The 27,517-nt window shown below is 37.2% G+C and overlaps 1 protein-coding gene across 3 annotated transcripts; it reads right to left on the reverse strand.

The window, feature by feature from the left end:
* Positions 1 to 26,855, reverse strand: kdm5bb (lysine (K)-specific demethylase 5Bb). 3 transcript variants are annotated; one of them, XM_055045886.1, is made up of 28 exons: positions 26,458 to 26,855; positions 23,072 to 23,149; positions 22,557 to 22,679; positions 22,293 to 22,463; positions 21,119 to 21,175; positions 18,864 to 19,001; positions 18,658 to 18,751; positions 16,970 to 17,088; positions 15,918 to 16,076; positions 14,723 to 14,842; positions 14,472 to 14,630; positions 14,165 to 14,346; positions 13,300 to 13,462; positions 13,101 to 13,220; positions 12,490 to 12,684; positions 12,195 to 12,376; positions 10,437 to 10,561; positions 9,146 to 9,296; positions 8,944 to 9,058; positions 7,860 to 8,215; positions 7,433 to 7,571; positions 6,431 to 6,610; positions 5,296 to 5,457; positions 3,559 to 4,044; positions 3,390 to 3,474; positions 2,065 to 2,273; positions 1,256 to 1,549; positions 1 to 948 (listed from the first exon to the last, which is right to left on the reverse strand). In XM_055045886.1, the coding sequence occupies exons 1-28, from the start codon at positions 26,608 to 26,610 to the stop codon at positions 811 to 813; spliced, it is 4,653 nt and encodes a 1,550-aa protein (XP_054901861.1). In that variant the 5' UTR covers positions 26,611 to 26,855; the 3' UTR covers positions 1 to 810. The 3 variants fall into 3 exon arrangements, with proteins under 3 accessions (XP_054901861.1, XP_054901863.1, XP_054901862.1); XM_055045888.1 differs by lacking the exon at positions 21,119 to 21,175 and having other exon boundaries at positions 18,864 to 18,992; XM_055045887.1 differs by lacking the exon at positions 21,119 to 21,175.
* Positions 26,856 to 27,517: the final 662 nt, after the last annotated feature.

Genomic DNA, 27,517 nt, shown 5'->3' on the forward strand with positions numbered 1-27,517 from the left:
TCCATAGAACAAAAGGTCTTTATTCCACAATATAAATTGTAACATCTTCACCTTTCCTCTCTATCGTATGCGCGGTTACCATCCTGCGGATCTGCATGTCAGCAGCGTGTTTCGTTTTTTTCGCTTTTCCTCCGGCGTGCTCTGGTACGTCTCCGCAGCCGTAACCCGTCCACGTAACTTTCTTTACATTACATCAACATCATCGCTAAAAACACAACTTGGCAGAGATCAAGCCATCAAAGTAAAAAAAAAAAAATTATTGCTCAGATAAATAAAACCTATTCTACAAAAACAAAAACGGGAATAATTATATTAAGATGCATGGACTAAACAACGAGATTTAAAGAAAAACAAAAAGCAATTATAGTTATTTTTACTGGGGTTAATAACTCCTTTTCATCCCCCATAACTCTGTGAAACATGCAAAGAGGCTCCAAAGAAGATAAATTTGAATCCTTAGCGCTTTTTACTTGGGGTATCGTGGTGTAAGACTCCGTTGTGCCGATGAAATGCAGACCCATGCAGCACACTTAATGTCCTTTGTTTCTTTTTTCCATTTAGACAACCACAACAATTTATAAGAAAGAAAGAAATATATATATATAATATATGTAAAAATACAAAAAAACCCTAGACATTATAGTTCTGGACGACAAGTCAAAGAGGAGATAGCACCATTGTTACAAAAGGGTCAGAGAGGTGGGACTGTGTGGGGGAGGGACGGGGACAGGATCAGTGACGCTTCAGGAACGGACCGAGGAGCTGCAGACTTCCCAAAAACTTAAAAAAAATATTAAAAATTCATTTTCTTCACTTTCTCGTCTGTCGATCGTTCAGCGAACACGCGACGCAAACGTAGTCCTCCTTCTCGGCCGTCTCCGCCGTGACGCCGACGCAGACTTGGTGGAACCACTGGTTGCATCTGCCATCACACTGGACCCAGTCCACCTGCAGCGGCACAAGGACCAGAAACCACAGAAAACAAAATCAATTTAGCATGAAAAACTGATGATCTGTGAGGTTAAACGTCTCAGGTTTTGTTGTTTGCAGCTCAAACAGTTTGTGGTTTTGTTCTGAGAACATTTTCAGGGCTTGGATGCGACTTTATAAAGGAAAGAAAGAACCAAGTTGGTTTATAAATAAAAGAATAATCATCTTTTATATATGTTTTATATTTTGTTTATTCTGATCAAATAGATCTATACACGATTTCATGTGGCTACCTTCAGTGTAAGTGATCACTTTAGAGTCTCACCTCGTCTCCTTCGGGCAGCAGACAACTTTCAGCGGGACACACAGCCATTTCTTCGTCAGAATCGTCGGACTGGGAGAAGTCGGAGCGCGGGGAGGACGAGGTCGAAGCCGGCCGGCGCTGCAGCTTCTTCTTATTCACCTTCTGTCTTTTGTGGGAGTGTTTTTTATCTTTCCCCCTTTTCTCTGCGTTCGGTAAACCATCCCTCTCCAGACGCCTCTTCGCCTTCCTTTCTGAGGCTGTCATGGTGTCCGTCATGGCGTCCGTCATGACGTCCGTCGTGTCGTCGTTCCCATCCTGACAACAGAATCAGTCCCGATAAAACTCACCAAGAGAAAAACTATGTTACACACCTGAAACTGTGAATGAGGAGAAAAGTGAAATACTCTGGCAGTGGACTTAGTACTTTTCCATCAATATTAAAGAATTACTGACTTAAAATAAGCTGTTATTTCTTGCTGAAAAGTAAAATACTTGCAGTGTAAACAATATGGTGGAAAATTACACAGAATTCTTAACTTAAAAATCTAAAATACTTAAGTTTGCGATGATTTATGTCAGTTGTGTGAGCACTAAGCAGTTTTAAAATGTCATGGAAATAACAGACGGTAGATGAATGGATAAAAAGAGAAGGCAAAAAAAAATGACAAAGAAAAAAATAACATAATAAATATTTTGTAATAAATCCTTTCCAGGGGATAGGTCAGGAATTCATCAGTTTTGATAACAAAACTGATAATCTATTTATTAAAGTAGCAAACAGTGCCGACAATAGCTATATTTGGTTTATTTGCTGAGGTTGAGTATTTCACCTCGTTCAGTGCCATATTTGTTCCCTGAGAGATGAACTCCATGTGTTTGCTGTGTTCTGTCGGGTCGTCCTCGGCCGGCGAAACGGCTCTGTTGGAGTGCTGGCTGTTGGCTCGGTCCAGTAGGATGTGGTACAGGCTTTGGACCTGCGGCAGCGACACCTGCAGCAGTAGCCCCTCCACCATCAGCTCCTCTAGCTCGCAGTTCAGCCCTGGAGAAACAAAAATTGTTGAAAGGTTTGTTGCATTTTTTTATTTACATGTTCGACCAAAATTTAAATAGTCAACCTTTTTTTTTTCTCAGCTTCAGCTTCTTTATTATTTATTTTATATTGTCTGTTCTACTCATAATTGCACAAGTTGAATTAATTAAAGTTGAGCTGTTTTTACAAGTTTAATCAATTGTGAGGTGTGCTGTTCTGGCGCAAAATTATCAAATAACTTTATATTTCAGTACATTTATGGCTGTGTTTATAAAAAGAAACGTTTTATGTCAATTAAGCTGATAATCTGTTTTGGATTGGTATCAGCCGATACAAAACCTCAAATATCGATATCAGTATCAGAAGTAAAAAAAAAAAAAGTGGAACCAGTTTCTAGTGCAAATATCTTAGTACAAAACTAACTTACAACTTTTGAGCAAGATATCGGAGTTAGTACAGATAAAAAAGTACTAGTTCCCTAGGAAGATTATTTCACTCAGAAATCAGAAATAAATCTACTACTTCAATTTTTTTTTTTATCAATAATCAAGAATTTTTCTATTTTGCTAAAAAAATATTTGTAAATTAGTTTAGTCTTATTCAAGGTGCATTAACATATCTGAACTTAAAACTACACAAAAATGACTTGGTGAGATGTTCTGTTTTTGCAGTGTGTCCCTTGTCCTACACACTTGAATTAAATGATTAAACTGCAAAAAAACAAAATCTAGCATTTTATTGTTGGTCTCGTTTCTAATGCAAATATTTTAGAACACTTGAAATGAGACAAAACTAACTTAGAGGAAACTTTCCACAGTAATTAATAATTCCTTGATATTGACGAACAGTACCAGGTCATGTTACAGATTATTTCACTTTCATTTCAAAAAAATGTTTTGCTATAAGCAAAAAAATATCTGCTACTTTTTAAAAAATACATTTTAAAGAATCATTCATTTAAGACAAGCTCATATATTTAGCAGAAAAGTTACTTGTAAGTCAGTTTTGTATATTTGCACTAGGAACTAGACAAAAACGCTTTAAAATGTAGTGCTTTTTGCAGTGCAGTCATTTAATTTAAGTGTGTAGAACAAGCTTCTGATTTGAAGCTGAGCGAACACGGACCCTGTAGTGGGATGCATCTCTGCTCGGTGTAAAAGACGGTCTGAGCATGGCTTGTCCTGTTCCACTCTGGAGTCAAACATGGAGCCTGAAAGAAGAAACATCAAACTAAGAATTAGCATCTGCGGCTAGCTGCTGGCTGGGAAAAGAAAACGATGAACCGAAGACAAACCTGAGTGTTGTTGTGGGTGTTGTCGCAGCCCGACACCCAGTGGGTTAGTGTTGGAGGTGTTTCCGGTCTCTCCTCTAACTCCGGCAGGTTACACGTCTGTAAAATCTGCTGCGTTCGCTGCTGCCAGTTAAGAGTTCTCTCTACCAGATAGTTCAGGGCGTCGCCCTCCGGCAGATGCACGCCTACGCCGTGCAGGGACGCCAGCAGGGAGAGGACCTTGCTGAGCGGGGGCTTCTCGGATCGCTGGCAGTGCGGACAGAGCCACGGCTGGGTTTCGCGCGACTCGGCCGGGTCCCTGACACACACGCTGTGGAAAGCGTCCCGGCAGAGCTCGCACTGCAGCATGGCTCCCATGGGTGCCTTCTGGCAGAAACACACCTTCAGGTCCATGCAGTCCGCTGTGGGGAGGAGCTTCGATTCGTTTGCCGCCCTGAGATTGAAGAAGGTTTCCATCTCCCTCACGCGCAGCTCCTCCAGAGTCGCCAACTGGTTGATGAAATGAGTCAGTTTTATTTCTGCACAGCTTAAATTTGGCTTGTTAGGCTTCCTTAAACAAGAGCCTATACTGATAGGCTCTAGATCATATTCATTAACATTGTTGCCCAAAATCATTCTTAGATTAAGAAATGATTCTGTCAATTTTGAGCCATTTTAGGACCTCTGTCACTTTAAATCAGGATAAGTTGCTGCTGGCCACGCCCCCAAACTCTTTCCCTCATATGTGAAAACGGCTGCAAATAGATGCACAATTATACTACCGTACATATTTGGACAGGTTAGCAGAGCCTCCAGCACAATCGACAAGAACGCAGCTGGTGGCTTCTGGATGGTAAGTCGACTAAAAAACACTTGTCTTTTCCAACAGCCATTGTACAGAGGTTAAACTAGCTGACCAAACGTCCTGGAGCTCCAATTGGGTTCCCATCAATATTTGATGGGAAGATTGACGGGAATGTGACTTTACAACAGGGAAGTTTATGAAACGGCCAAAAAATATTAACTTATTGCCAAAAACACAGCATAGTGTTTTTTTTTTGGGGGGGGGGAAATGCACAAATGTGAATTTTGTATAATGGATCCTCTTTAAAAATGCTATCTGGATTCTGGTTGTTGGAAAATTAGCCCTCAAATCTTTTCTTTAAATTCCACAAGGAAACAAGAAATAATTTGATTTAATTTAAACCTGTAATCATCTTAGATAATATTCTAAATGTTCAATATTTGAGACAGATTTGTTTTGTTTTATTGTACTGATGCTTCTTTTACTAAGAGAAATCTGTCACACACAGGCTTTAGTGTGATTAGCAGTTAATGATGAAAAAATGGCACATTCTGTATTTTTTCCATTTAAGAATCTTTAAGAGGAAGAAGAGAGACACCAGACCCAGCAGTGCAGATGATTTAAAGGAAGTTGTCAAAGTAATCTGGGCCTCCATTAGACCTCAGCTGAACCACAGGCTGACCTCTTCCATGCCACGCCGCATGAATGCAGTAACTGATATAAAAGGAGCGAAACCGACTGCATCTACTGTAGCGAACACAGACAAACCTTTCAGAAAAGTTATTGTTATGTTCTACTTTTCTGAGAAACTGAATGTTGCATTTTTATTAGCTATAAGCTATAATTATCAAAATGAGTAGAAATAAACACCTCAAATATTTAACTCTGTGTGTAATGCTCTTTAGAATATATGAATTTAACTTTTAAACAATTTCTATGTGCTTTTCTCCACTCACTGCAGAGGTAGAGTCCTTGGTCTCTGAAAGAGCTTTCTCCACATCGCTGAGACAGTTCAGTCGTGTGGATTTCTTTTTGTTATTTTTCAGGGATTCTTTCCCCTTCTTGGCCTTCCTCTTCGGAGAACCGACAGCTCCAGCTTCAAATCTTGGACACAGGACCTGCATTAAAAGAACATAAATAGCTAAACATTAAAACTGATGACTCAAATAAAAAAATACCTCTGTTGTTTTTAACTTACTCTGCAAAAACACAAAATCTTACCAAGTATTTTTAATTTAGTTTCTAATATAAATATTGAAATAAGGCAAAAATAAGTAACTTCTCAGTAAGATATAGGGTCTTGTTTTAATATTAATGATTTCTTAATATTGATGAAAAAGTATTAGTTCTACTGGCAGATTATTTCAATTCTGACATGGAAAAACTATCTTGTTGAATTAAGTAATCTGCCAGTGGAACTAGAACTGTTAGCCTTTAATATGGTAAAAAATGGGTCACACATGATTTGACGAGTTGTGCTAAAGATTGATATGAGACTGTCAAACATGAAGGAGACTTTATGAAAGCTTATGACTGTTCTCATGAAGTGTCATTTGGTAAATAATGACAGTTTTCATGCTAAGTTGACAATAATTGACTTTTACAGCAAGTTTGAATGAAACTTTGCATTGAAAGTGTCATTATTTACAGAATAATGCAACGTTTAGTGCACTTTTGCATTAGACATGTCATTATTTATCAAATGACGCTTCATGACAACAAATCTAAACATTTATGAGGACTCGTTCATGTTCATGACAGGCTCACATCAGTCTTTTGCACAACCCATCAAATAAAGTGTTACCAAAAACAGTCTTGTTCCACCGGCTGATTAAGTCAAACTTTTCTGTCAGTATGAATTAATTATTTAGCTCCTAAATCTTGCTGAAAAGTACTTTGTAATTAAGTTTTGTCTTATTTCTAAACTAAACCAAAAATACTTGGTAATATTTTGTGTTTTTGGGCTCTTCCATATTCTCAGATCACTTCTGGACGCAACAAATTTCAAACCTCATTCATTCGACAGATTTTAAATATGGACATGTTTCAGTAAAATGTGGTAGATAAAGAAAACAATCTGTACAATAATACCTCCAGCAATGTAAGAGTCGAGTCCTTTAGAAGGAAAGTTGCAGCTGCAGATTCTTTCCACTTTTGCACGTCTGCCATCAGAGACTCCAGCCGGTCCAACGGCTCCAGTTGCACTTGGATGGCTTGTCCGCGTAGCAGCATGTCGGAGAGTCTGTCCACCATCAAGACGCAGCCGCTGGCCTGAAGGAAGCACAACTTTTGAGTGGAAAAGTCAGAGTTTAAACACTTTTCCCACAGTAACATTCAGGCACTTCTCAAGCATTTTCAAGGTAAGTTTTCAAACTTTTCCAGCACCAAACTTTGGAGATAAAATCGAAACAAATGAAATAAAAATCAGAGTTTTGATTCATTATTACATCACTCTAGTCATTTAACATCATTTATCAATGTTGTTAAAAATGTCTTGTGATAGTATTCCATATTCTACAGCAGGAATAATGTAAACTAAAATATGTCAAACTTAATATCACAAAATGTTACCCTATACATGTGACTAATACGAGAACAAAACACTAATTTCACAAAAAAAACATTCTCCGAATTTTAATAACGGTCCTTCACTTAAAACATATAAAAACATCTATTTCAATTACACAGATCAATAAGTCACTGATTATTTGTCATTAGGAATAATAAATATTCAGGATACTAAAGCAATCCAAGCTGGAAACGTTAACTACTTTCCAGCTCAAACTAAACAAAGAAAAATATACAAAAAAAGTTACAAAATTTCTTTAAAAAACATTTTTGCCAAGTTTTCTCACATTTAGCAAATCGAAACCATTTCAGTAATTCCAACTAACCTAAAACAAGAAAAGTTTAATCTGATTTAACTTCACAGAGAGTGAAAAAATGTGTGTCTTTTTATTTAGTGTATAAAAATACCTGGGTTCAACTGTAAGTCACATTTTCTAAGTTAGGCTTTTAATCTAACATATGAAACACTTTCCAAAACTTGAAAACACCTACATGAAATTCAAGTATTTTCAAGGGTTTCCTCACCTGCTGCTCCTCGGCTTCTTGAAGCCACTCCCGTGCTTTCCTGATGGCGTCTTTCAGCAGCAGACAGTTTGGGAGGTGAGCTGGGATGACGGAAGCCTTTTCAGCAGCAGCGCTCAGAGTCTCTATGGAGTGAGGTGGCCTGAAATAAAGCATCATGTTTCAGTCAGATCCATGTTATTTATTTAGCAGCAGATGATATGAATGAATGTGTTTCTGCTTCATTCACAGGATTCCTACAAACAAAATGAAAAGGTGCTGCAAACACAGTTTAAAACCGGATTTTTGTTGATAAAGTTTTGATTAGCCGTTTTGTTCCAGGAATGATGTAACTTTAAAAAGAAATTGTATTTTTTCGAGATTAGCAGAACATGGATAGAGATTAATGGAGAAGTGGCTGCAGCCATTTATCAGGTGGTGCTGCGCTCACCTGGCCTTCAGCAGGCTGCTCGCCTTGTCCTCCCAGTGCTCCGACAGAGTGAGCTGCTCCTGGAGCCGCGCCATCGCTTTCTCCACGGACGGATGCGGTGCCAAGCCCACTCCCTGGTCGATGAGTCTCCTCATGGCCTCCAGGGTGAGCGTGTTGGGCTGGGCGCTGGCCAACTGCACGGCCTCCAGCCACCTGGCCTGCTCCAGACGCTCCCGCAGCTGAGGCAACTCCGGCAGGTCCACATCGAAGTCAAAGCTGACGTCCAGGAGGCTCTGGATCTCTGCGATGCTGGGTGACTCCTCCACCAGGACCTTCTCGCTGTGCTGTTGGAAGTCTTCAATCCGATTCAAGAGTTCCTAAATGAAAAGAAGCATAAATTATTTTTGCTTTTCGACATTTGCTTAACGCTACACACACACAGCAGTATACAATAATAATACTTTGCTTCATTTTTTTTGTTTATCATTTATCCAGGGGATCCAGGCCTCCTACTGCCCCCTCTTGCAGGCGTCACTGCTGCCGCTGGCCATAAAGTGCTTCATAAAGTATTTATCCCCCATAAACTTCCTTCATATTTTGTCACAAACTTCGGTGTAATTTATTATGATCTTATGTAACAAACACATAGTAATTATTAGTAAGGTTAGTAATTATTAAATATAATTTTTTAAAGATTTTTTTTTAATAAATTAAAAAATAAAAAGTGTTATATGTATTTGCATTGACCCCTTCACTCTGATACCCCAAGACAAAACTTAACCTAAATAATACAGAGGACAGAAAACTTTACAATCCAAAGAGCCATTTTTACTAAAGGTGGGCAGATTGATCCAAAATATCAATAATGTCAATTTGGTATCAGTATAGAATTGATAATTTAGATTCAGATTCACTCTTTAAATTTTTCTTATTTTTGTGTTGTAGTTTCTAAACTTTACCCCCCCAAAAATGTTTTGATTTGTTCTAAAATGATTCTTTTTTCACAATTGTTTTTGAAAACAATTACATATACTCCCTAAATAAAAAATGAATGTGTGACATTTATGTAAAAAAAAATATGAAATGTTCCTTTTCCTTGCCGTACCTTGAGCTGAGGTGCCTGCGGGAGGCTGCAGCACAGGTTGTACAGCTGCCTCACAAAGGAGCTGAGCTCTTCCACCGTTAGCTGGCTGCGAGACTTTCCACTCCCGCACCGATACCTGGAACAACGAGGAGACTCACCTCAATGACGCTAACACAGAGGAACTAACACCTACAAACAAATGTAACTTTTGTAACAATGCTACCTGGTCTGCTTCTTGCCGTTCAACAGCTGCTGGGCCACCGAGGCGCATTTCTCTGCGTCCTGTGTGACGAGCCGCAGCCGCCGCAGCAGGTCGTTGTCGGGGAACAGTCTGGTCTCTGACTCAGTGAGAAGAGAGCGAAAGACGGGCAGACCTGAGCAGAGAACGACGGGTCAGACGCCGTCTGATTAACGCCTTCACAACCCAACACTGAAATGTTTTCAGCAGAGGAATGAAACACAGCTAAGGGTTGGAAATATGGACTAAAAACTTTATCACAATATTTTGTGGGACTATTTTGAGGATAAAAGTGGCAATAAGAACTCTTTATTACTTATTTTTTAGGAAACTTTGTGGCTGTGACTGCATGACAAAGGAATTATAGCCCAACAAACAAAAATACTGATACTTAAAAAACATTCACATTTGCAAATTGTTTTTTAAGGACATCATTTACATTAAAAACAACTGTGATCTGCATCACTAAACTGCACACAGTAGTTGCATTTAATCACATTTTCACATTAATTGATATTTATTAATACTCTCATTGAATTAAAACACTGCAAAATCACAAAATCTTACCATTTTTTTGTCTAGGTTTTGGTGCAAATATCTTAATACTCTTGAAGTAAGACAAAACTAACTTACAAGTAATTTTTCATCAAGATATAAGAGTTTGTTTTAAGTAATAACTCATTAAAACTGATGAAAGAGTTCGAGTTAAAAATGGAATAATCTGCCAGAGAAACAAAACATTTTAACTTATAGTATGGGAAAAATATCTTCCACTTCTAACTCATTCTTTTTCATCAATATTAAGGCATTATTGACCTAAATCAACCTCCTACTTCTTACTGAAAAAATACATTTAAGTTAGTTTTGTCTTATTTCAAGTGTACAAAGATATTTGAGTAGAAACTTGATGAAAATTGCCAGGATTGTTAGTTGTACTAAACAGATAAACACAAAATTTTACCAAGATTTTGCAATGTAGTACAACTAACAATCATGATAATACTGTCCTTTTTTGGGGGAGACTTCAAACATCCTTAATTGGAATTTATTGTTAAAAATGATAAATCAACATTCCTATTACGATGACAAATGTATCACAATAAAAGAAAACACAATAAATGCCTAGTTTTTATCACAAATCCAGCTCCAGCCAAGAAACCTCTTAAAGCATGAATACATCATGGAAAAAAATGCAGCTAATTTAGACAAACGACAGATATCAAACCAAAATATCTAAAACTATTGCTTCACTTTTGTAACATTTTGTTTTACTCACCTTTTTTCTTCTCCAGTTTGGCCTCCAGAGTCTGAGTGACACGAGAGGCCCATTCATCATAGAGCTCGGCTCGCTGCTTCACGGCGTTCATCATGGGGAACAGGTCATCCATAGTGTATCTGTAGCTGCAGGAGCAAACACAATTCCACATTTAGCTCTGCAACTGCAGCAGATTCATGATGCGGCAACTTTTACAGGAAAATATATATCTGTGGCAGTGGTTTTTAAAGTGCAACAACCAGGGGGCGCTAGGGAGGTCTCAGGGAGTTGGATTTAAGATGAGAACAAAAAAGGATAAATAGAAATTAAATGACTTTTTAAAAATAAAATATAATCTGGTTTTCTATCATATTTGTAAAATATAATTTAAATAACTTGTTAGAATGTTGTTTGCCATGATCATCTATCTGATTGGCTGCCAATCAGATAGATGAAGCTGATTCTCAATCCTGAAATGGAAAAGTTTCTGGAAAGAAAAAAAAGACAGAAGGAACCATTCAGCAGCCTTGCTGCAGAAAACATAGGAACCGTGGAGATTAAATAAAATTTGATGTGATGAATATAAAATATTCTATATTTTTAATAATCAAAAGAGGGGATTATGGTGGAAAAATGTAATATATATTATAAATCAAACCTGTTAAATATATTTCCACCTCAAAACTCATCAAAACTAAAATCAGAAGGCATGAAGCAGCACATATGCACTGCAAAAACACAAAATCTTACTAAGTATTTTCATCTGGTTGCAAGTGCAAATACCTTAATTGAATTGAAATAAGACAAAACTGACTTGTAAATAAATTTTTAGCACTATATAATAGCTTGTGTTGAGTTGGAAACAACTCTAGAGACGAAACTGAGACAGTAAATGTGCAGGAGAGCAAACTTTTAATATCACTTGCAAGTGGAGAACGACAGATAAACTCATAGCAAACTCTAGGTGTGTTCTGGGGAGGCCGCAACAATCACAGATTCATAGACAGTTCCTTGGCACACAAGAAGTGGGAGTTGTTTCAAATGCCCATAAAAATAAAGAAATTGAGCATTTCATCCTGTTCCCATAGTGGGGGTGCGTTAACTGTTTATCTCTTCCCTTGCAGGTGGCTGGCCTTGTCCTCCCTTTTAGCTACATAAAGAAGAACTGTTCTTATGTGAATATGAGTTACGAGGTGCAGCTGGCTTGGAGAGAGGTGTAGAAAAACAACTTATACAAATCAGAATATTTTATACATGTCTAGGTGTAATCTTTAATATTGTAGATAATTAATTTTGTTCCACATTTGTTTTAAGAAAGTAATTCTTTCAATATTTATGAAAAAGGTTTAGCTCTACTGGGAGATTATTTAATTTATAACAACACATTTTTCCTTTAATTATTGAATGAACTGGTACTTTTTCATCTACATTAAAGAATTATTGACATAAAACAAACTCTTAAATCTTGCTAAAGACGTGCAAGTAAGTTTTTTCAAATTTCAAATAAACTAAAATATTTGCACTAAAAACTTGACCAAAAACACTTGGTAAGATTTTGTGTTTTGAAGTGCGTTAAATGAATTAAATAATTACTGAAAAGTGAATAAAAGGGGGAAAAAAAACATTCTAAAAGTAGATGCTTAGATATTTTGTGGTATTTTCTGCAGCATCGAGACGTTTGGGAACCCACTTATCTAAGCAACGGTTTCATTAGGAGGATAGATCGCCTGAAGAAGATGCTAATGCTGAGAGAGAAGAAGCTTTTCCAGCAGTTCTTACTTGAGAGTGTAGTTGGAGACGGGGCAGGAGCAGAGGCTGTTGATGTGGTAGAGACAGACCAGCACACCTGGGCTGCAGGGGCAGGTGATGGCGGAAAGGTAGCAGGTGGTCCTGCACTTCGCACACTGACGCTCATCATCTTGGAGGTGATCATATTTTGCCTCCTTGCAGTTCACCACCCCCTAATAGTGTTAAAAAACCCCAACAGAATAAGATTTTTACATTTTTTATTTTAGGAAATATTAATTGTTGGCACAAAATCTGTAAGTTTTCTAGTAAATGAGAACCACTTTACCATTTTCTTGACTTTGTCCCTCAGTTCCTGCTCCTCTTTGATCATGAGGGCCATGTCCTTGTGAACGGCTGAGGCCAGAACCACATTGAGCGTTTCTGCTTTGGTGGCCATGTTGCACACCATCTCATCGTGGGAGAAGACGTTGTAGCGATGCAGCAGACGATAGTGATCCACACACTGCCTGCCCAGGGGCATCTGGATGTACAACCATAAAAAAACTCGTTCAAATAAGCCAATAAAGAGAGATGGGTAGTAACTAGTTACATTTACTCACTGACATTTATTTTTGGAAAAGATGTACTTTTCAGACTAACTTTACTTTACTGCACTTTTAACTTTTACTTGGGTAAAATTTGATGATACTTTTACTTGAGTACAATTTTGGGGTAGTTTGTCCACTTCTGCTGCTAAGTTACACAGTCATGCCATGAATAACTGATTGATGGTTTTCTGTTTTTTGTTTTCTTGTTTTGGCCCGACACATGTTCTCTATCAGATTGACTTTGACTGGGCCACTCCAGAAAATCCACCATGTTGTCTTTAAAGTTGATGTTTTCCTTTTGTTAGTTCCATTTTTTAAAAAATAAGTATTTCTGAGTAAAGCTACGTACCCAGTCCACGGTGCAGAAGTTGACCGCCTCAGCGAAGTTAAAGCCCTGATTAAAGCCGCTGTGATACGCTCTGGGAAACGTGATGACGAACTCACCGGCGCACTGGTTGGTTCTGTAAATCTACAGCAGAGAGACAAGTGGTTGGTTTTTATTCGAGAGATGTGAAACAGACCGAGGTGATGAGTAAAGCAGCGGGTACCGGGACGCCGTGCGCCATCAGAGTGTTGGGATTCATGATGGTGACCAGTTGATGCAGCAGGTCCGGCTGGGACTCAAACAGCTCTGGAGCCAGTTTTTTCATCACCTTCTCCAGCTGCTCAGCAGCAAAGCCAGGAGCACCATACCAGGTCTTCGGTTCGCCCCTAAAAATGAACAACAGCATCACAAATAAAGGAAACAACACTGCAAAAACACAAAATGTTAGACTGTCTGTCTAATTTCAAGTGTAAATATGCCAGTACCCTAGAAATGAAACAAAGGTAACCTTTCAGTGATTTTTTTAAATATATTGATAAAAAAGTACTTGTTCCACTTGTTCACTTATAACATGACATGACAAGGTCTTGTTATCAGTAAAATAAGATATTTTTCATCAAAATGAGGAAATTACTGAGTTTAAAAGACCTCTTATTTTTTGCTGACAAGTTACTTGTACTTAAGTTTTGTTTTATGTCAAATATACTAAGATATATGAACTACAATCTAGACGAAAACATATTTAGTGACATTTTGTATTTTGCAGTGTGTCAGGAATGTGCTATCTTCTGTCCAGTTAAGGTAGGATTGAAATTTCATTTCTTTTTATTGATACTTTTAAACAGTGCTACCAGATCCCTCTTTAAGAAGAGATTGTACATCTCAATAATTTTTTTATTTGGTTAAATAAGGGTTATTATTATTATTACTTGGTTTAATGTTTAATTTGGGGTATTTTCAGATATTTGAATCCAGGGAAAAAAAACAATTCGATAATTTGTCTTAACAACATCTGTGTTTTCAGCAAAGTTCTGAGTTTCCTTCGTCAAACTGTATTTGTGTTTTTTTCTGTTTCCATGTATTTGTACCAGTGCAGGTAGTTGATGGAGTAGCTCCAGTGATCCTCAATGTGCCAGCAGAATGAGGAGAAGCACATGCCAACATAGAGCCAGGGCAGCGTCATCCCGCAGATGTCAGCTGTCACATGAGTCAGAACCGATGGGTTCATCATGGCCAGATTGTTCAGATTCCAGCCACATTTAAGGTATTTCTGCAGAAGACGAAAAACACATCCAATGTGATGTTGCAATAAGTCCACCTCTTCGTAATAAATTGGATTAAAGCAGATAAATTCTATAAAAACTGATCACAATTCCTCTGACTTAAAAAGAATACCTCATCTGCTGGGGAAACCTTAAATTTTCCATTTGGGATGGGGAATCCGCTCCCAAACTCCTTGGAGGCGATATCAGCTCCGTACTCCACGGTAACGTCCTCCTCGATGGCTCCAACCAGGCGCCAGAACTCTTTCTCCACCAGCTCCATGGGTACCATCTGTCACCAGCACCAGAGGGATGAAATTTGAATTTAAAAAGGCTTAAAGCAACACAGACGAGGATGTTTACATAGGAAAATACACGACTTACATGAACCGGCATGTTGAAGTAGTCAGATTTGAACGCATCTGCCATTTGGCCGAACGCACGCAGAGAATAGTCCCTGTGTGCCTGTTCAAACCCGAACGCCTCGTGAGGTTTGCTGCATTCCTGCAGGTGCAATTAAATACCAGTTTTATGTTTACATCGTAAATATCTAACACAGCAATATCAAAACTTTAAGATTTTCAATGCCTCTTAGAATACGATTGAAATTCCATGCTGCAAAAACACAAAATGTCACCAAGTACTTTTGGTCTGGTTTCTAGTGCATATATTTTATTACACCTGAAATAAGACAAAAGCGTCTTACATGTAACTTTTTAGGAAGATATAGAACTTTGTTTTAAGTCAATAATTTCTTAACATTGAAGAAAAACTGTCTTGTAAGTGAAATAATTAGTTGATTTGTTCAATACGTTTTATCAATACTTAGGAATCATTAACTTCAAAACAAGCTCCTATATTTTGCTGGAAAGTTACTTGAAAGTTATTTTGTCTTATTTTGAGTGCAATAAGATATTTGCATGAGAAACTAGACCAAAAATACTTGGTATAATTTTGTGTTTTTGCAGTGAAACTAAGGCTGAATCAACGTTCGTTCACTTTTTCCTCAGTAAAATTCAAGAACTTTTCAAACATTTTCAAGTTAAGCTTTGAGAATTTCCAGCATTACACTTTTGGATTACACTGTTTCTTAATCACGTCTTGTGAAAAAGTGTTTTTTCATTAAATATATGAAAACTGTAAGTAACGCCCTCAAAATTTAGGCTATTCAAACAATGGACTTGATAACAAAACTGTGCAGTCAGTACGCTGTAAGCGCTTGAAGTCAAAGTCAAAATTTTTGTTTGCCTCAAAATTTTGAACTATAAACTAAGACTGATTCTGAAAAACACACAGTTTCAAAAAAGATCTAAATAAGTAGTACTGGTTGTTTTGGAGTCATTCTTTTGAGAATATATAGTGAAATTATTCCATCAAAAATATCTGGAAAAACAACTAAAACCTGCATTTTTTAAAATCAAATATCTTTCTTCAAATTACATCAGTTGGTCCTTTATTACTTTTGCCTCTAACATATAAACATGTTGCCATATAATAAAGTAACCTTATCTTATTTTCCCCCTTTGTTTCAGGACTGTTCTGTAAAAACAGTGTCGACATCCTGTGCTGTTTGTGTCACCTGAGCCAGACACTTGGGGCACCGCCAGTCTCCTTTGGGGACGTCGTGCAGCGGGGGGATCAGACAGAAGGTGTGGTAGCTGTCGTCACAGCCGTCACACAGCAGCAGCCGGTCCTCGTCGGCTCCGCTCCCACATACCAGACACACTACCAGATCCACCTGGGAGACAAAGGCAGATACATCAACTGAAAACAACAACAACAAAAAAGAAACGTCTGCTGAACTTTAAGCAGGCTCTTCAGACACGAGACATTACAGAGTTTTCTTTGGTCCATTCAGATCCACAGCAGCTTAAAGTCGGAAGGCTTGAAACGTCTCACTTTGTTTTCAAATGGAAATTCTCTTCAACAACTGAGGAGATCAGCTGCACAATGAGCTGATTTTAAGAGATCTGCATGTAATTCATCATGTGTTCAAAGTACACGTGAATAAACGGACGGACAGATGGCTAGATGGACGGATGATGGATGGATGTCTGATGGATGGATGGTTCTGGAAAATACTTAAGTTCTGAACATTTCTGGACTTTTCTTGGTAGGATCAAAGAAGTGGAACCATAAAGGAAGCAGCAGCAGCAGTTTCTGAATGATAAATATCGTTCAGAAACTATAAAGCACGCTGTTTTCCCATATGGGGCTAAAACCAGCTAACCAAACATGGTTGTCTTCTAATAATGAAGTGGGCGGAGCTCAGCACCCACTGACTGTGATGTCATTACTGGGAGGTTTTTGAAACGGCTGGTTTTCCAGAAATCAAAAGAAAATTGTTTTGACTGACTGTAGAAGCAACAAAGACCCAAATAAAAAAACATCCAAAAAGGGAATTTTGCACAATAGTTCCCATTTAATAATGGCACAATGATGATTGGCTTTTTATCCATCATTTTAAATGTGACATTTCCATTTTCAAACCAGTTGTTGAATCTCTGAGCTCTGGAAACTATGACAGAATATGTACATCTATAGAGGAATCATAGTGAATCAAATGAAGCTTTCGCCACCATCAATTATTCAGCGATTGAACTTCCCAAGGCTGAGGATGTTTCTACTTACTGGACTCAGAGGAACGAGAGGAATCATCTTCTTGTAGCGGGACTTGAATTTGTCTGCTTCGATTATTGGTTCCTTAAACTCGACTGGTTCTTGTTTTACTAAAATGGGAATCGGTTTTTCTGCAAAGCAGTAAGAAAACTCAACGTTACAAAGAGCAGCTTTGTAACTTTAATTGACTTTTGTTCTTCATTTGCAAGCTATAACTTAAAATCTGATAAAAAGTTCTTCAGATGTACTTTCTTAGTGTGTATGTCTATTTCATAGTAAATTATACTGATTCTGTTACATTTTGGAAGTTCGATGTCAGTCATTTCTGAATGTTCTTGTAAAATATAATCATATTTAGTCCTGGGTTCAGACACTTTCCCCACAGTACAATTCAAGCTCTTTAACGGTAAGTTTTCAAACTTTTCCAGCACCAAACCATGGAGATAAAAGCAATACAAATGAGCTAAATGAGACAGTTTAAATTCACTTTTATATAACATTTATCATTGTTATTATTTCTGCAGCAGGGATAACGTAATTTAAATTATAATTAGGAAGAAAACATTTTTATTACACTAATAATATTTACAAAAAGTGTTAAGGTAAAGGATCTGGCTGCTCAAATTAAATGTTTAAACACAATAGAAAAATGGTTAAAATAAAAATAATAAAAAAAATCTTTCTAAGTTTTCTGGAATTTAGCAAACAGAAATAATTTTGGATATTATAGCTGACCTAAAAAAGAGAAGTTTAAACTGATTTAACTTTAGAGAGTGAAAAGAAAGATGTCAGTCTTTTAATTCAGTGTATGAAAATATCTGAACTGTGAGGTTTTCCAAATTTAGGCTTTTAATCAAACGTTTAATTGCATTGTATTATAAAACTCTGCAGTTTCAAGGACTTTAAAGATAAATCAAACACTTTCCAAACCTTGAAAACACCTAATTTAAATTCAAGCATTTTCAAGGATTTCAAGCACCTGCTAATAAGTCAGAATATCGATTTTGATGTGGCTCGATTGTGAGATTAAAATAACAACCTTCAAGCAAGTATTAAACATTTTTTAATAAGTTTATGTATTTACTTTTTTATTTGTATAATATTTTGATCTTAAATGTTGAAGTTTCATTAGATGGAAGCAGAAAAATCATCAAAAATAAGTAATTTATCTATATTATGTGTTTCACTTTGTGATGGAGTTACTATTAAATAATCAAATTAATTGAATATCACTGTAGGTAATTTTTATCGATTTTTTTTCTGCATATTTGTTAAAAGTGTCACCATGTCGTAACAGTTTAACATGATACAGATAATCTGCGAAAAGATCGAGAAATGCTCCCCTCCCGACCAAAAATACCAATCAAAGCAAAGAGGAGGGTCTTAGCGCTGTCAATAACACTCATGTAGTCGTTGCTAATTGTGCTAATGGTGGAGAAACAACTAACAGTTACAGGTAAACTGTTTATCTGACATCATCAGTGGCTATGCTAACTAGCAGTAGCATCCATGACAGACTATAGTAAATCTAGAATGCACTGGGAGCACTGGGAGCAGGCAGAGGAGCTTATTTGTCTCATGACATGATGACAGTTTTGACAAACGTGTAAAGTACATATTTTTATGTATAACTGTTAATTACTGCAGTTTTAAATCAGTTACATGCTTTTCTTTTTGCTGTCTGAGATGAAGAGTCTGACCTGGTTCTTGCTTTACGACAATAGAGCCCATCCTCCTCCTCAGATTGGGCTTGCTATCCCCCATCTCACCTGGCTCAGTCTTCACACAGGTAGTCTGCACCAGCAGAGAACAAGAAGTGAAACTAGAGGCAACCTCAAACTGTAAAAAACTCTGAGAAGCTATTCTTGGAACCTGCGGTGAAAAGTGAAGCCGCAGCGACTCTCACCTCAATCTTCATGCGCTTGGCTCGGCGAGCGCTGGGGCAAACATCAGGCGGGGGGGCCGGCGCTCTCTGAATCGGCTCCTGCAGCTTGGGCTCGTCGTCGCTCATCTTCTCTGCCGACTGGTCGGGTTTCTGGACACACTGAGGGAAACAAAGTTAATTTGAAACCCAAACCTGCTGGCTATTAGCAGGAATTTGCATGTTTGACAGGAAATACCTGCAAACACAGACATGAGGAAGTTATAAATATGGACAGAACGGGTTACAGGCCTGAAGGATATCGCTAATGTGAGTCTATCCATTGCAAAAGCACAAAATCCTACCAAGAAGTTTAGGTCAGGTTTCTAGTTCAACTGTCTTAATACACTTGAAATAATTCAAAACTAATTTACACGTAACCTTTCAGCAAGAAATAAGAGCTTGTTTTAAGAGAAAAAAATTCCTTAATATTGATGGAAAAGTACTAGTTCCACTGGAAGATTACTTCATTTATAACATTAAAAAATTGTCTTTTTATAATAGAAATAATCTGCCAGTATGGAAAGTGATTTAAAAGATTGGAGATTTTATTTGAAAGCCATGTCGCTTCTCATATCAGGTACTAAATGTAGGTGAAATGTATTACATGGTATTTTGCTGTGAAGCCAGAAGACAATAAGGCCAAAAGAAGGATGTGGCTAATGAGAGTTTGTCACCTTAAACAAGACAAATATGTCAAATCTAAAATTATATCAGGCATGAGCTGAGGCCCGGTTCACCCAGTATTTAACTTTTCAAGTTTAATAAGTAACATTGGAGGACAAATGGTTCAAACAACACTCAGCCAAACAAGATGAGATATTAACTTCTGGAAAAAAATAAAATAAAAAAGCAGCAAAAACAAAGGATTCACACAGCTTAAGTTTTTCACATTTTGTGACTTCACAACTTAGGAGTTCAATGTATTTTAAGTAATAATTATATAAGTACTATGTTACAAACTGGAAAAAACACAAAATTAATTTTTTTAATTTTTGGTCTGGTGTCTGGTGTAAATATCTTAGTAAATTTAAAATAAGAAACTAATAAAAGCAACTTTTCAGCAAAATATAGGCGTTTGTTTTAAGTAAATAATTCCTTCATATTGATGAAAAAGTATTTGTTCGATTGGCAGATTATTTCACTTACAACATGGGAAAATGACTTGTTACAAGTGTCATAATGTTTTCAATAATATTAAGGACTTAGTTATTTAAAACAAGCTCCTATATCTTACTGAAAAGTTACTTCTAAGTTAGCACATTTGAAATAAGACAAAACTAACATTTGTACTAGAAACTAGACAAAAATACTGAGTAAGATTTAGTATTTTTTGCTCTGTATGATGATCAGGGATTCCAGAAACTGCTGAATGCGCCAATCTGATGGTTGAATAAGCGAAATGACAGATAAAGATCAACAAATATATTTTATTGTTGACCCTACATGTGTATGTACTCAATAATTTAGTTGACAAAAGGCTTTTTGTAATTTAAAATGTTAATTTTATTGATATGCAGCTCTGGAAAAAAATTAAAAGCCCACTGCACTGAAACCCATTGAAAACCTCTTGGTTTTTCCACCAAATATTGATTTCTGAACTGTTCCTGAGTTAAAACATTAATATTGTTGTTTCTAAATGAATATGAACTTTATTTGAGGTCTGAAAGCACTGTATCTTTTTTGTTATTTCCCCCATTTCTCATATTCTGCAAATAAATTTCACAGACATGCTGTCAGTAGTTCATAGAATAAAAGACCAATGTTCATTTGACTCAAACCTTCACCTATAAAGAGAAACAGATCAGTTTAAATAGTCTCTTCTTTTTTCAGAACTGTATTTCAATTAAGATGCAATTAACTAAAAAATGTAATCAAGTCCCATCACTGCATTAAAACACACTGAAGTTTGCGGCTGAAACATGAGAAGTTCAACAGATGTGAATACTTTTGCAAGTCATTATACATTTCAGGCACCAGCTCTTCTGTGGGTTCAGACAGTAGGTGGACAAATGAATTGATTTTATATTAACTGATATTTCAGCGTCAGCATCTTTTTGTGCTTTGAAACAGTACTCCTCCTCCTCCTGTCTTTCTAAGAGTAAAGAACTGCACAAAGTTTTAACTTCTGACCTTATTTCTGCCTGGCACAGAAACAAAACCACAGTGGCTGCTGGTAACAGCCACACAGGACATGCATTTCAAGCTTTAGCGTCTTTGTAATCGTCACTCAATCGTACCTTTTCAAGGTCAGGATCAGCCTCCAAACGCATCAGTTTGGAAGCTGGTTCTTGTGCCTGAGGCAAAAGAGAGCTTTGGTAGTAAAACATGTTAGAGTGACCTGTCCGTGCAGCCACACAGAACCAATTCAAGTCAAGTATCACAGAAACTCTCTTTGTTTTTTACGGTGCAAATGAAGTTAAAGTCATGACAAGACACTAAACTGTAACAAGAGGCTCCAGCGGCAGAGAGTACTAGTTCCTGCACTCTGAACTAATAATATTTATACAGAGAAGAAAAAAAAGCACTTTGAATTCTGTCACATTAAATTTATGCCACAGATTGCCTTTATGTGTCGCATAATGTTGATACATAAAATGCTGGACAAAAATTATGGTAGGAAGCAGATTTTTAGATAGGATGATTAAAAGACATATTAAACAGATTTTACAACAGGAGATTTAACACTGGAAGTGGACAACATTTTAAATACCCTAAATAAATAAACAAAACTTTCATCATGTAATTAATTGATTTATTGTGACCATTTTAACTCTTTTTTAACTGACCATCAAAACAAGAGAAGCTAAGTCTGACTTAACTTCAGACATTCATATTACATGTATGAAAATATCTGGTCTCAACTCTAAGTAATGTTTTCCAAATTTAGACTTTTAATCAAACGTAAGATTACACTTTAGTACAAAACTGTGCAGTCTGAATTTGAAGCACTTTCAAGGATTTATACAGAAATCAAGCACCTTAAAAACCTTGAAAAAATAAAGTGGCATTCAAACTCCTTCAAGCACCCTATACATAAATCAGACTAGAATTTAAAAACTGTATTTTAGGTTTAAAATGAAATTAAATCTAACTTCTTAAATTTATCTGAGGGTCACAATGAGAGTGCAGGGAGATGAGAAGTTAGGTGAATGGTAGACCTCTGCAGTCGGAGCCTTCTTGACTAAACATCCACACTTTTAGCAACAAACCAAAAACTTAGAAATGCAAAATTCAAAATGATCTTAAAAAAAAAAACGATATCACATATTTCTCTCCAAAGCAAATCACACACAAATCTTTTGCACAACAGTTTGGATTCTGCTCGTTTTGTTTTTTTTTTTTTATACAAACAGCATCGTTTCAGATGATGACTGCAGATTGCTGTCATGCCGATACATGCGTGCGACTCACCAGCAGGTTAGCTCCGCTCTGAAACAGATTGTAGGGATAGAGGATTCTTTCATAATGGCCTCGCAGGTGTGAGCCGACGGCTTTGCCGGGAGAGAAGCCCATTTGAACTGCAATCTTGGTCCACCGCCTGTCCTGGCAGACGATGTCAAATCCCCCCTCATCTGCAACGAGCTGAAACAGCAGAAAGTCACGTCACCGGTGTCTGTTTCTGAACTCTATGAGATATATATCTGTCTGTGAAAAATGAGAGGTGGAATAATGCACCTTGTTTAGCTTATATAAGTCCAGGATCTTCCTCTCCACATGAGGGATCTTCAGGGTACATCCCTGCAAATCCCAAAATTTGGCAATCTGGTCCAAAAAATTGAGCTTGACCCTCGTCTGTGCCTATCAACAAACAAAAATCAATATGTATTTATGGTTATTTATGGACTGTTTTTATGGTTTGTTTTGTTGCAACCTGAAGTATGACATAAACTTCAATGTGTATATGTTTATGTCTGGTTGAACAATATGTGTGCCCAGTTGATTATTTTCTAATAATCAACTGGGCACTGGGCCAGAAAATCTTTGGAAACCACTGACCTAAAGTCTATTTTTTTAATTAAAAAGCATTATCCTCTTACCAAAAAATGTTACCTTATGCTAAAAAGCATTCTTAAAGTACCTGAAATCTAAAAATAAACAAATGAATAAAAATCAAAAAGATGGAGAGACAGATAATAGTAAAATCACATTTGATATATATTCTAATATATAAACTGATAAACAAAACTCACCTCCAGCTCATTGAGCCGCTGGATGCGAGGGACAAAGTGAAGCTTGTCAACATCGCAGGCAAATGGTGGCTGCCAGTCCTGAAGAGCAACAATGACACATAAAGGAACATGGAGGTCATGATAACCGGCAGCCTGCAGATGGGATTCAGCCTTTCATCTTTACGCCCAGCCCAAGGTGTAAACAAACACAACTATTGCTTAAATATATTTTATCTATTAAGAAAGAGGCAACTTTTGAATTTGCTCTGAATTGCAAACTTAAAGGAATGTTGCACAGAACTCTAACTCTAGTTTTGGATTTAAATAATTGTATAGATAAAAATATGGATAGTTTATTGGTTATTTCAGCTGATAGAGAACATATACAGTACTAAACACCTAACACACTTTGTTTCTGCCAACTTGTCCAAACCATTAAACAAACATAACCAAAGTGCAGTTTTTAAAACAGAATTTCATCAATTAAAATGACTAAAACTATATGAATAAAACAAGCCTGATTAGGATTAAGTGTGTACATTTAGGAAATTACTTAATAGAACCTATTTAGAAACATAAAGCAGGCTAAAAGACGTCAAGAAGCGTGCCCCAATCTAAACAGATTTAAGAGCAGATGATTGTCTGGGGAAGATCAAAAGGTCGTTTCTAAGGTTTTAGAGCTCCAGTGATTCTCAGTGAGAGTCATTATCGACAAATAAAAGAAACACAAAACCCTTCTAGCGGTGGTGGCCAGCCTATAAAAACTGCTCCGAAAGCAATCATCGACTCAAACGGGAAGTCGCAAAAGAACGCCAAACTACATCTAAAAAAACAGTGCAGGCCTCACCAGCCTCGGTCAGAGTTCATGACTTAACAATAAGAGAGAGGACACCTGCTGGAGTCCAGGGAATAATTGTAATGGACTGATGAGACAAAAGTAAAACTTTCTCAAAAGTTTGCATCCCATTAAATGTGGAATAAAACTAACAATATTTCAGAAACACTACCACCACCATGAGGTGGTGGTAGTGTAATCCTCTGGGACTATCAAGTGTAATGACTTGCTATGGGAAAACCTTACTAACCTTAAGCAGAAGTATTTGGGGAAAAAAATACTTTTAAGAGACATTTTACTTCTATGTACTTTTTACTTTTACTTTATTAATATTATTATGAAGAATTAATAGTTAATTGAGTAAAATCTCAGGATACTCAGTAACTTCACTGAATGAAGAATAAACATATTCAACCTAAAAATGCACCAGATGCAGACCTACTGTTTATGTTAAAGTGAGACCTCCTGTTTGTACACAAGCTTTGTTATCCAAATGTTATTTAGAGGTCAAGTGAAAACTGGAAGTATTTTACCCCATTGGAACATAAATATGCATTACATACTGTCAATATTAGTTTCAGAAGTTTTATACTGAAATATATTTATTTGTAAAAGTGTTTATTCAGCTTGAATCTGTTTATTTGTAATAGTTATCTGTATTTTTTTCCCTTTAGGCTTTAAGACATCAGAATGTACACATAACTACAAAAGTTTCTTTCTGATGACATAATTTAAGTATCACATCAAATGCAATGACCAGTTAATAATAACAGTAATAACAATAAACTTAATTTATAGATGACTTTCTCTACAATCAAGGTCACCTCAAGTACACATTACATTTGAAATGAAAATTTTATTTTACTAATTACTCTCTCGCTCTTACCTGAATATTTTCTTGAATGCTACGTTTTACCTTTACTTGAGTAAAACTATGTGGAAGTAGTGGTTCTCTTATTTGAGTACAGTTTTTGGGCACTTTGTTCACCTCTGCTTGTTGAAAAGTGAGACTTCCAGCTGCTTCCGTTCACATTCACTTTATTTTACAAAATGTAATGTCATAAAGACTGTTCTGGTCAAAAACAAAAGGCTGTTCTTACTTGAGTACAGTTTTTGGGTCATTTTCTCACCTCTTACTTGATTTATGCAGCAGAACAATGATTAAAAGCACACGGCCAGGACTAGCACTGAACGGCTAAACAAAAAAGTAGCTAAACTTGTGTAGCAGCTGAGTCAAATCGCAGACTTATATCTGCTCGAGATGCTATGCCATGATTTTAAACAAGTTGTTCATGCTTTAAAACTTTCCGGTGCGGCTAAATTAAGACAATTCACGAAAAAAGAAATGGGCAATATTCTTCTACATAGTTGTCACCAGATTATTTGGATCGGTGACTGATTTTTTCACAAAGTCTCAGAATGGTTCATCTAGCTTAACTTGAAAACCCACATGTTTTATTTACTCAGCTGATCTTCGACTGGTGTTAAAGTCTGCGTAAGTGGAACAAAAACAATAAAAACTTAAGAAGTCTGTATGGGAGGACACACTTTTTCACAACCCTGTAGATCATTTCGTAATGTAAACACTTCTTTTTAAATCAAAACAATAACAACACAGTGTCAAAAACACCCAAAGAACCCCAAGTTCTTTGCTTTAAGTCTGTGGCCAACATCCCCCACTGACAGACAAAATGGCCAGATGGAAGACTCAACTCAATAGTCCAGCTTACCACAAAGCCAACATGGAGGACAACACCCTTCAACACAGGCTCATACATGAACCCTGCCTGATTATGTGGCTGCTCATATTATCATAGCCTGCATCAATAAAATGTTTAGCAATATTGCGTTTTTAGCAATACTTCAAAGGTCATAACTTGATTTAGTAGGAAGGACTTTTTTCCTCCACTTTTTAAAAATCCATACTTAACAAGAACATCTTGCAAAACAGTTAAATTTATGTATATATTAACGTGTGAATTAAACATTAAACTCACTGTACGTCGGGTTTTTATTCGAAAGTGACCATGAAAGTGATGGGACTCACTCTGTGGATGCTCTTCAACTAAATAAATTAATAACTATGAAAGTCAGCTTCGTGGCTTTAGGGCCATTAAAAGGACAAACACGGTAAAAGATGAAGCGAAATGTCATTTATTTTATTTTTATCATCCGCATTTTCTTGTTGTGCTTCCAGGAGCCGAATAGCTTCCGCATAGCTGCTGGTGTCAAAGCTGATAGCCTCATTATGACAGGTATAGCTAAGGTTAGCCTGCCAGCAGAGAGGATCAATGACCGGACCACCACCGAGGCTTTACTCCGACTATAACCCGGATTTAACACCCCGAAACAAACACACGACTGCTAGTACACCTCAACTAGAGCAGTATGTCTGGGTTAGGACAGGGTAAATGAGAAGAAGCTAACGCTTGCAGCACAAAGAATGAGGACCGCGGTGTGTATCCGCCATGTTGAACAGTCCCTTTAAATCCTAGCGCTCGGTCCATCTAAAGCCGAACTAACTCAGCATCTGCGCCCCCAGAAGCCGAATAAAACAACTCGGCGCACTCACCGGCGGCGGCCGGACTTTGCAGATCCCCGTCCTCTCTGCAATGGGCCGGATCTTGTTGATGAAAGCATACGGATCTCGAAATTCTTCCCAGCTGGGCTCGAAGACCGGGCACTCCGGGGGAGGCTTGAACTCGTCCGGCCGAGGCAGGCTCATGGTCGTTCGGGACCCAGCGGAGTTGTGACTCAGGGGATCGGCGTGCTGCGGTCGGGCTGAAGGTGTTTTGTTTTTGTTTTTTGTTTTTGCTCTTTTTTTTTTTTTTTTTTTTTCCTTTTTTTAAATTTTTGTTCCGGTTATTCACCAGTCACAGTCGGCCTGCAGCGCGTCGACATCAACACGAGAGGAGGCAGATTACACTCTCACACACATCTAACCGAAACACACACACACACATCCACGCACAGTGGAGAGAATGTTCCAAGGCAGTGAGCACGTCCGCCTAAAAAACTAGACACCGCACTGTTCTACGTGATCCTCGGCAGATACATCACTCTCTGCAGTCTGGCGCTGTCATAACTGCTCTATACAGGCGTTTAATTGTTTTGTAATAAACTTCCTTGAAAGATTTTTGACTTTATTTGTTGTAAATAGTATTAATGGAAAATAATCCATCCAGTTGTTTGGTAGAAGTGCGGTGAAATTAAGTTTTTTTTAGTAGGTTCGTAATGCATTAGGCAACACCCAAAACGTGAAAAAACGAGTCAGTTACAAAGTCCTGAAAAGCTACAAATAAAAATATTATTTCAAAACAACGTCTGATTAAATAAGGTATTAAAATCAGTTAAAAATAACTAGCTAATAACAATGAAATTAAAGTTGTTTTAGTTTGAAATCCACCCAACCATAGGAAAACAGTTTGAACACTTCTCTTATTTCATTATCAGCATTCTTCACTAATACTGAGCGCCTTGTTTTGTCCTTTTCACATTTAAAAAGAGGAAAATCTTAAAAGTGTGGTGTACATTTTTCTGGCCCAAGTTAGATTGTTTGGAGTTTCTGTAAACATAGATTAAGTGCAGGAGTTCATGACTTTATGTAATATTATTTTAAATATGGATATTTT

This window comes from Poeciliopsis prolifica, unplaced genomic scaffold (genome assembly GCF_027474105.1).
Source record: "Poeciliopsis prolifica strain line A6 unplaced genomic scaffold, Auburn_PproV2 SCAFFOLD023, whole genome shotgun sequence".
Taxonomy (NCBI): Eukaryota; Metazoa; Chordata; class Actinopteri; order Cyprinodontiformes; family Poeciliidae; genus Poeciliopsis; species Poeciliopsis prolifica.

Coding starts and splice junctions, on each gene's coding strand:
- kdm5bb (XM_055045886.1), bottom strand. CDS start 26,610: ATGAGCCTGCCTCGGCCGGACGAGTTCAAGCCTCCCCCGGAGTGCCCG. Junction 14,347..14,471: donor AGGTTTCCCCAGCAGATGAG/GTATTCTTTTTA, acceptor CGTCTTCTGCAG/AAATACCTTAAATGTGGCTG. Junction 12,685..13,100: donor ACTTCTGCACCGTGGACTGG/GTACGTAGCTTT, acceptor TTGTACATCCAG/ATGCCCCTGGGCAGGCAGTG.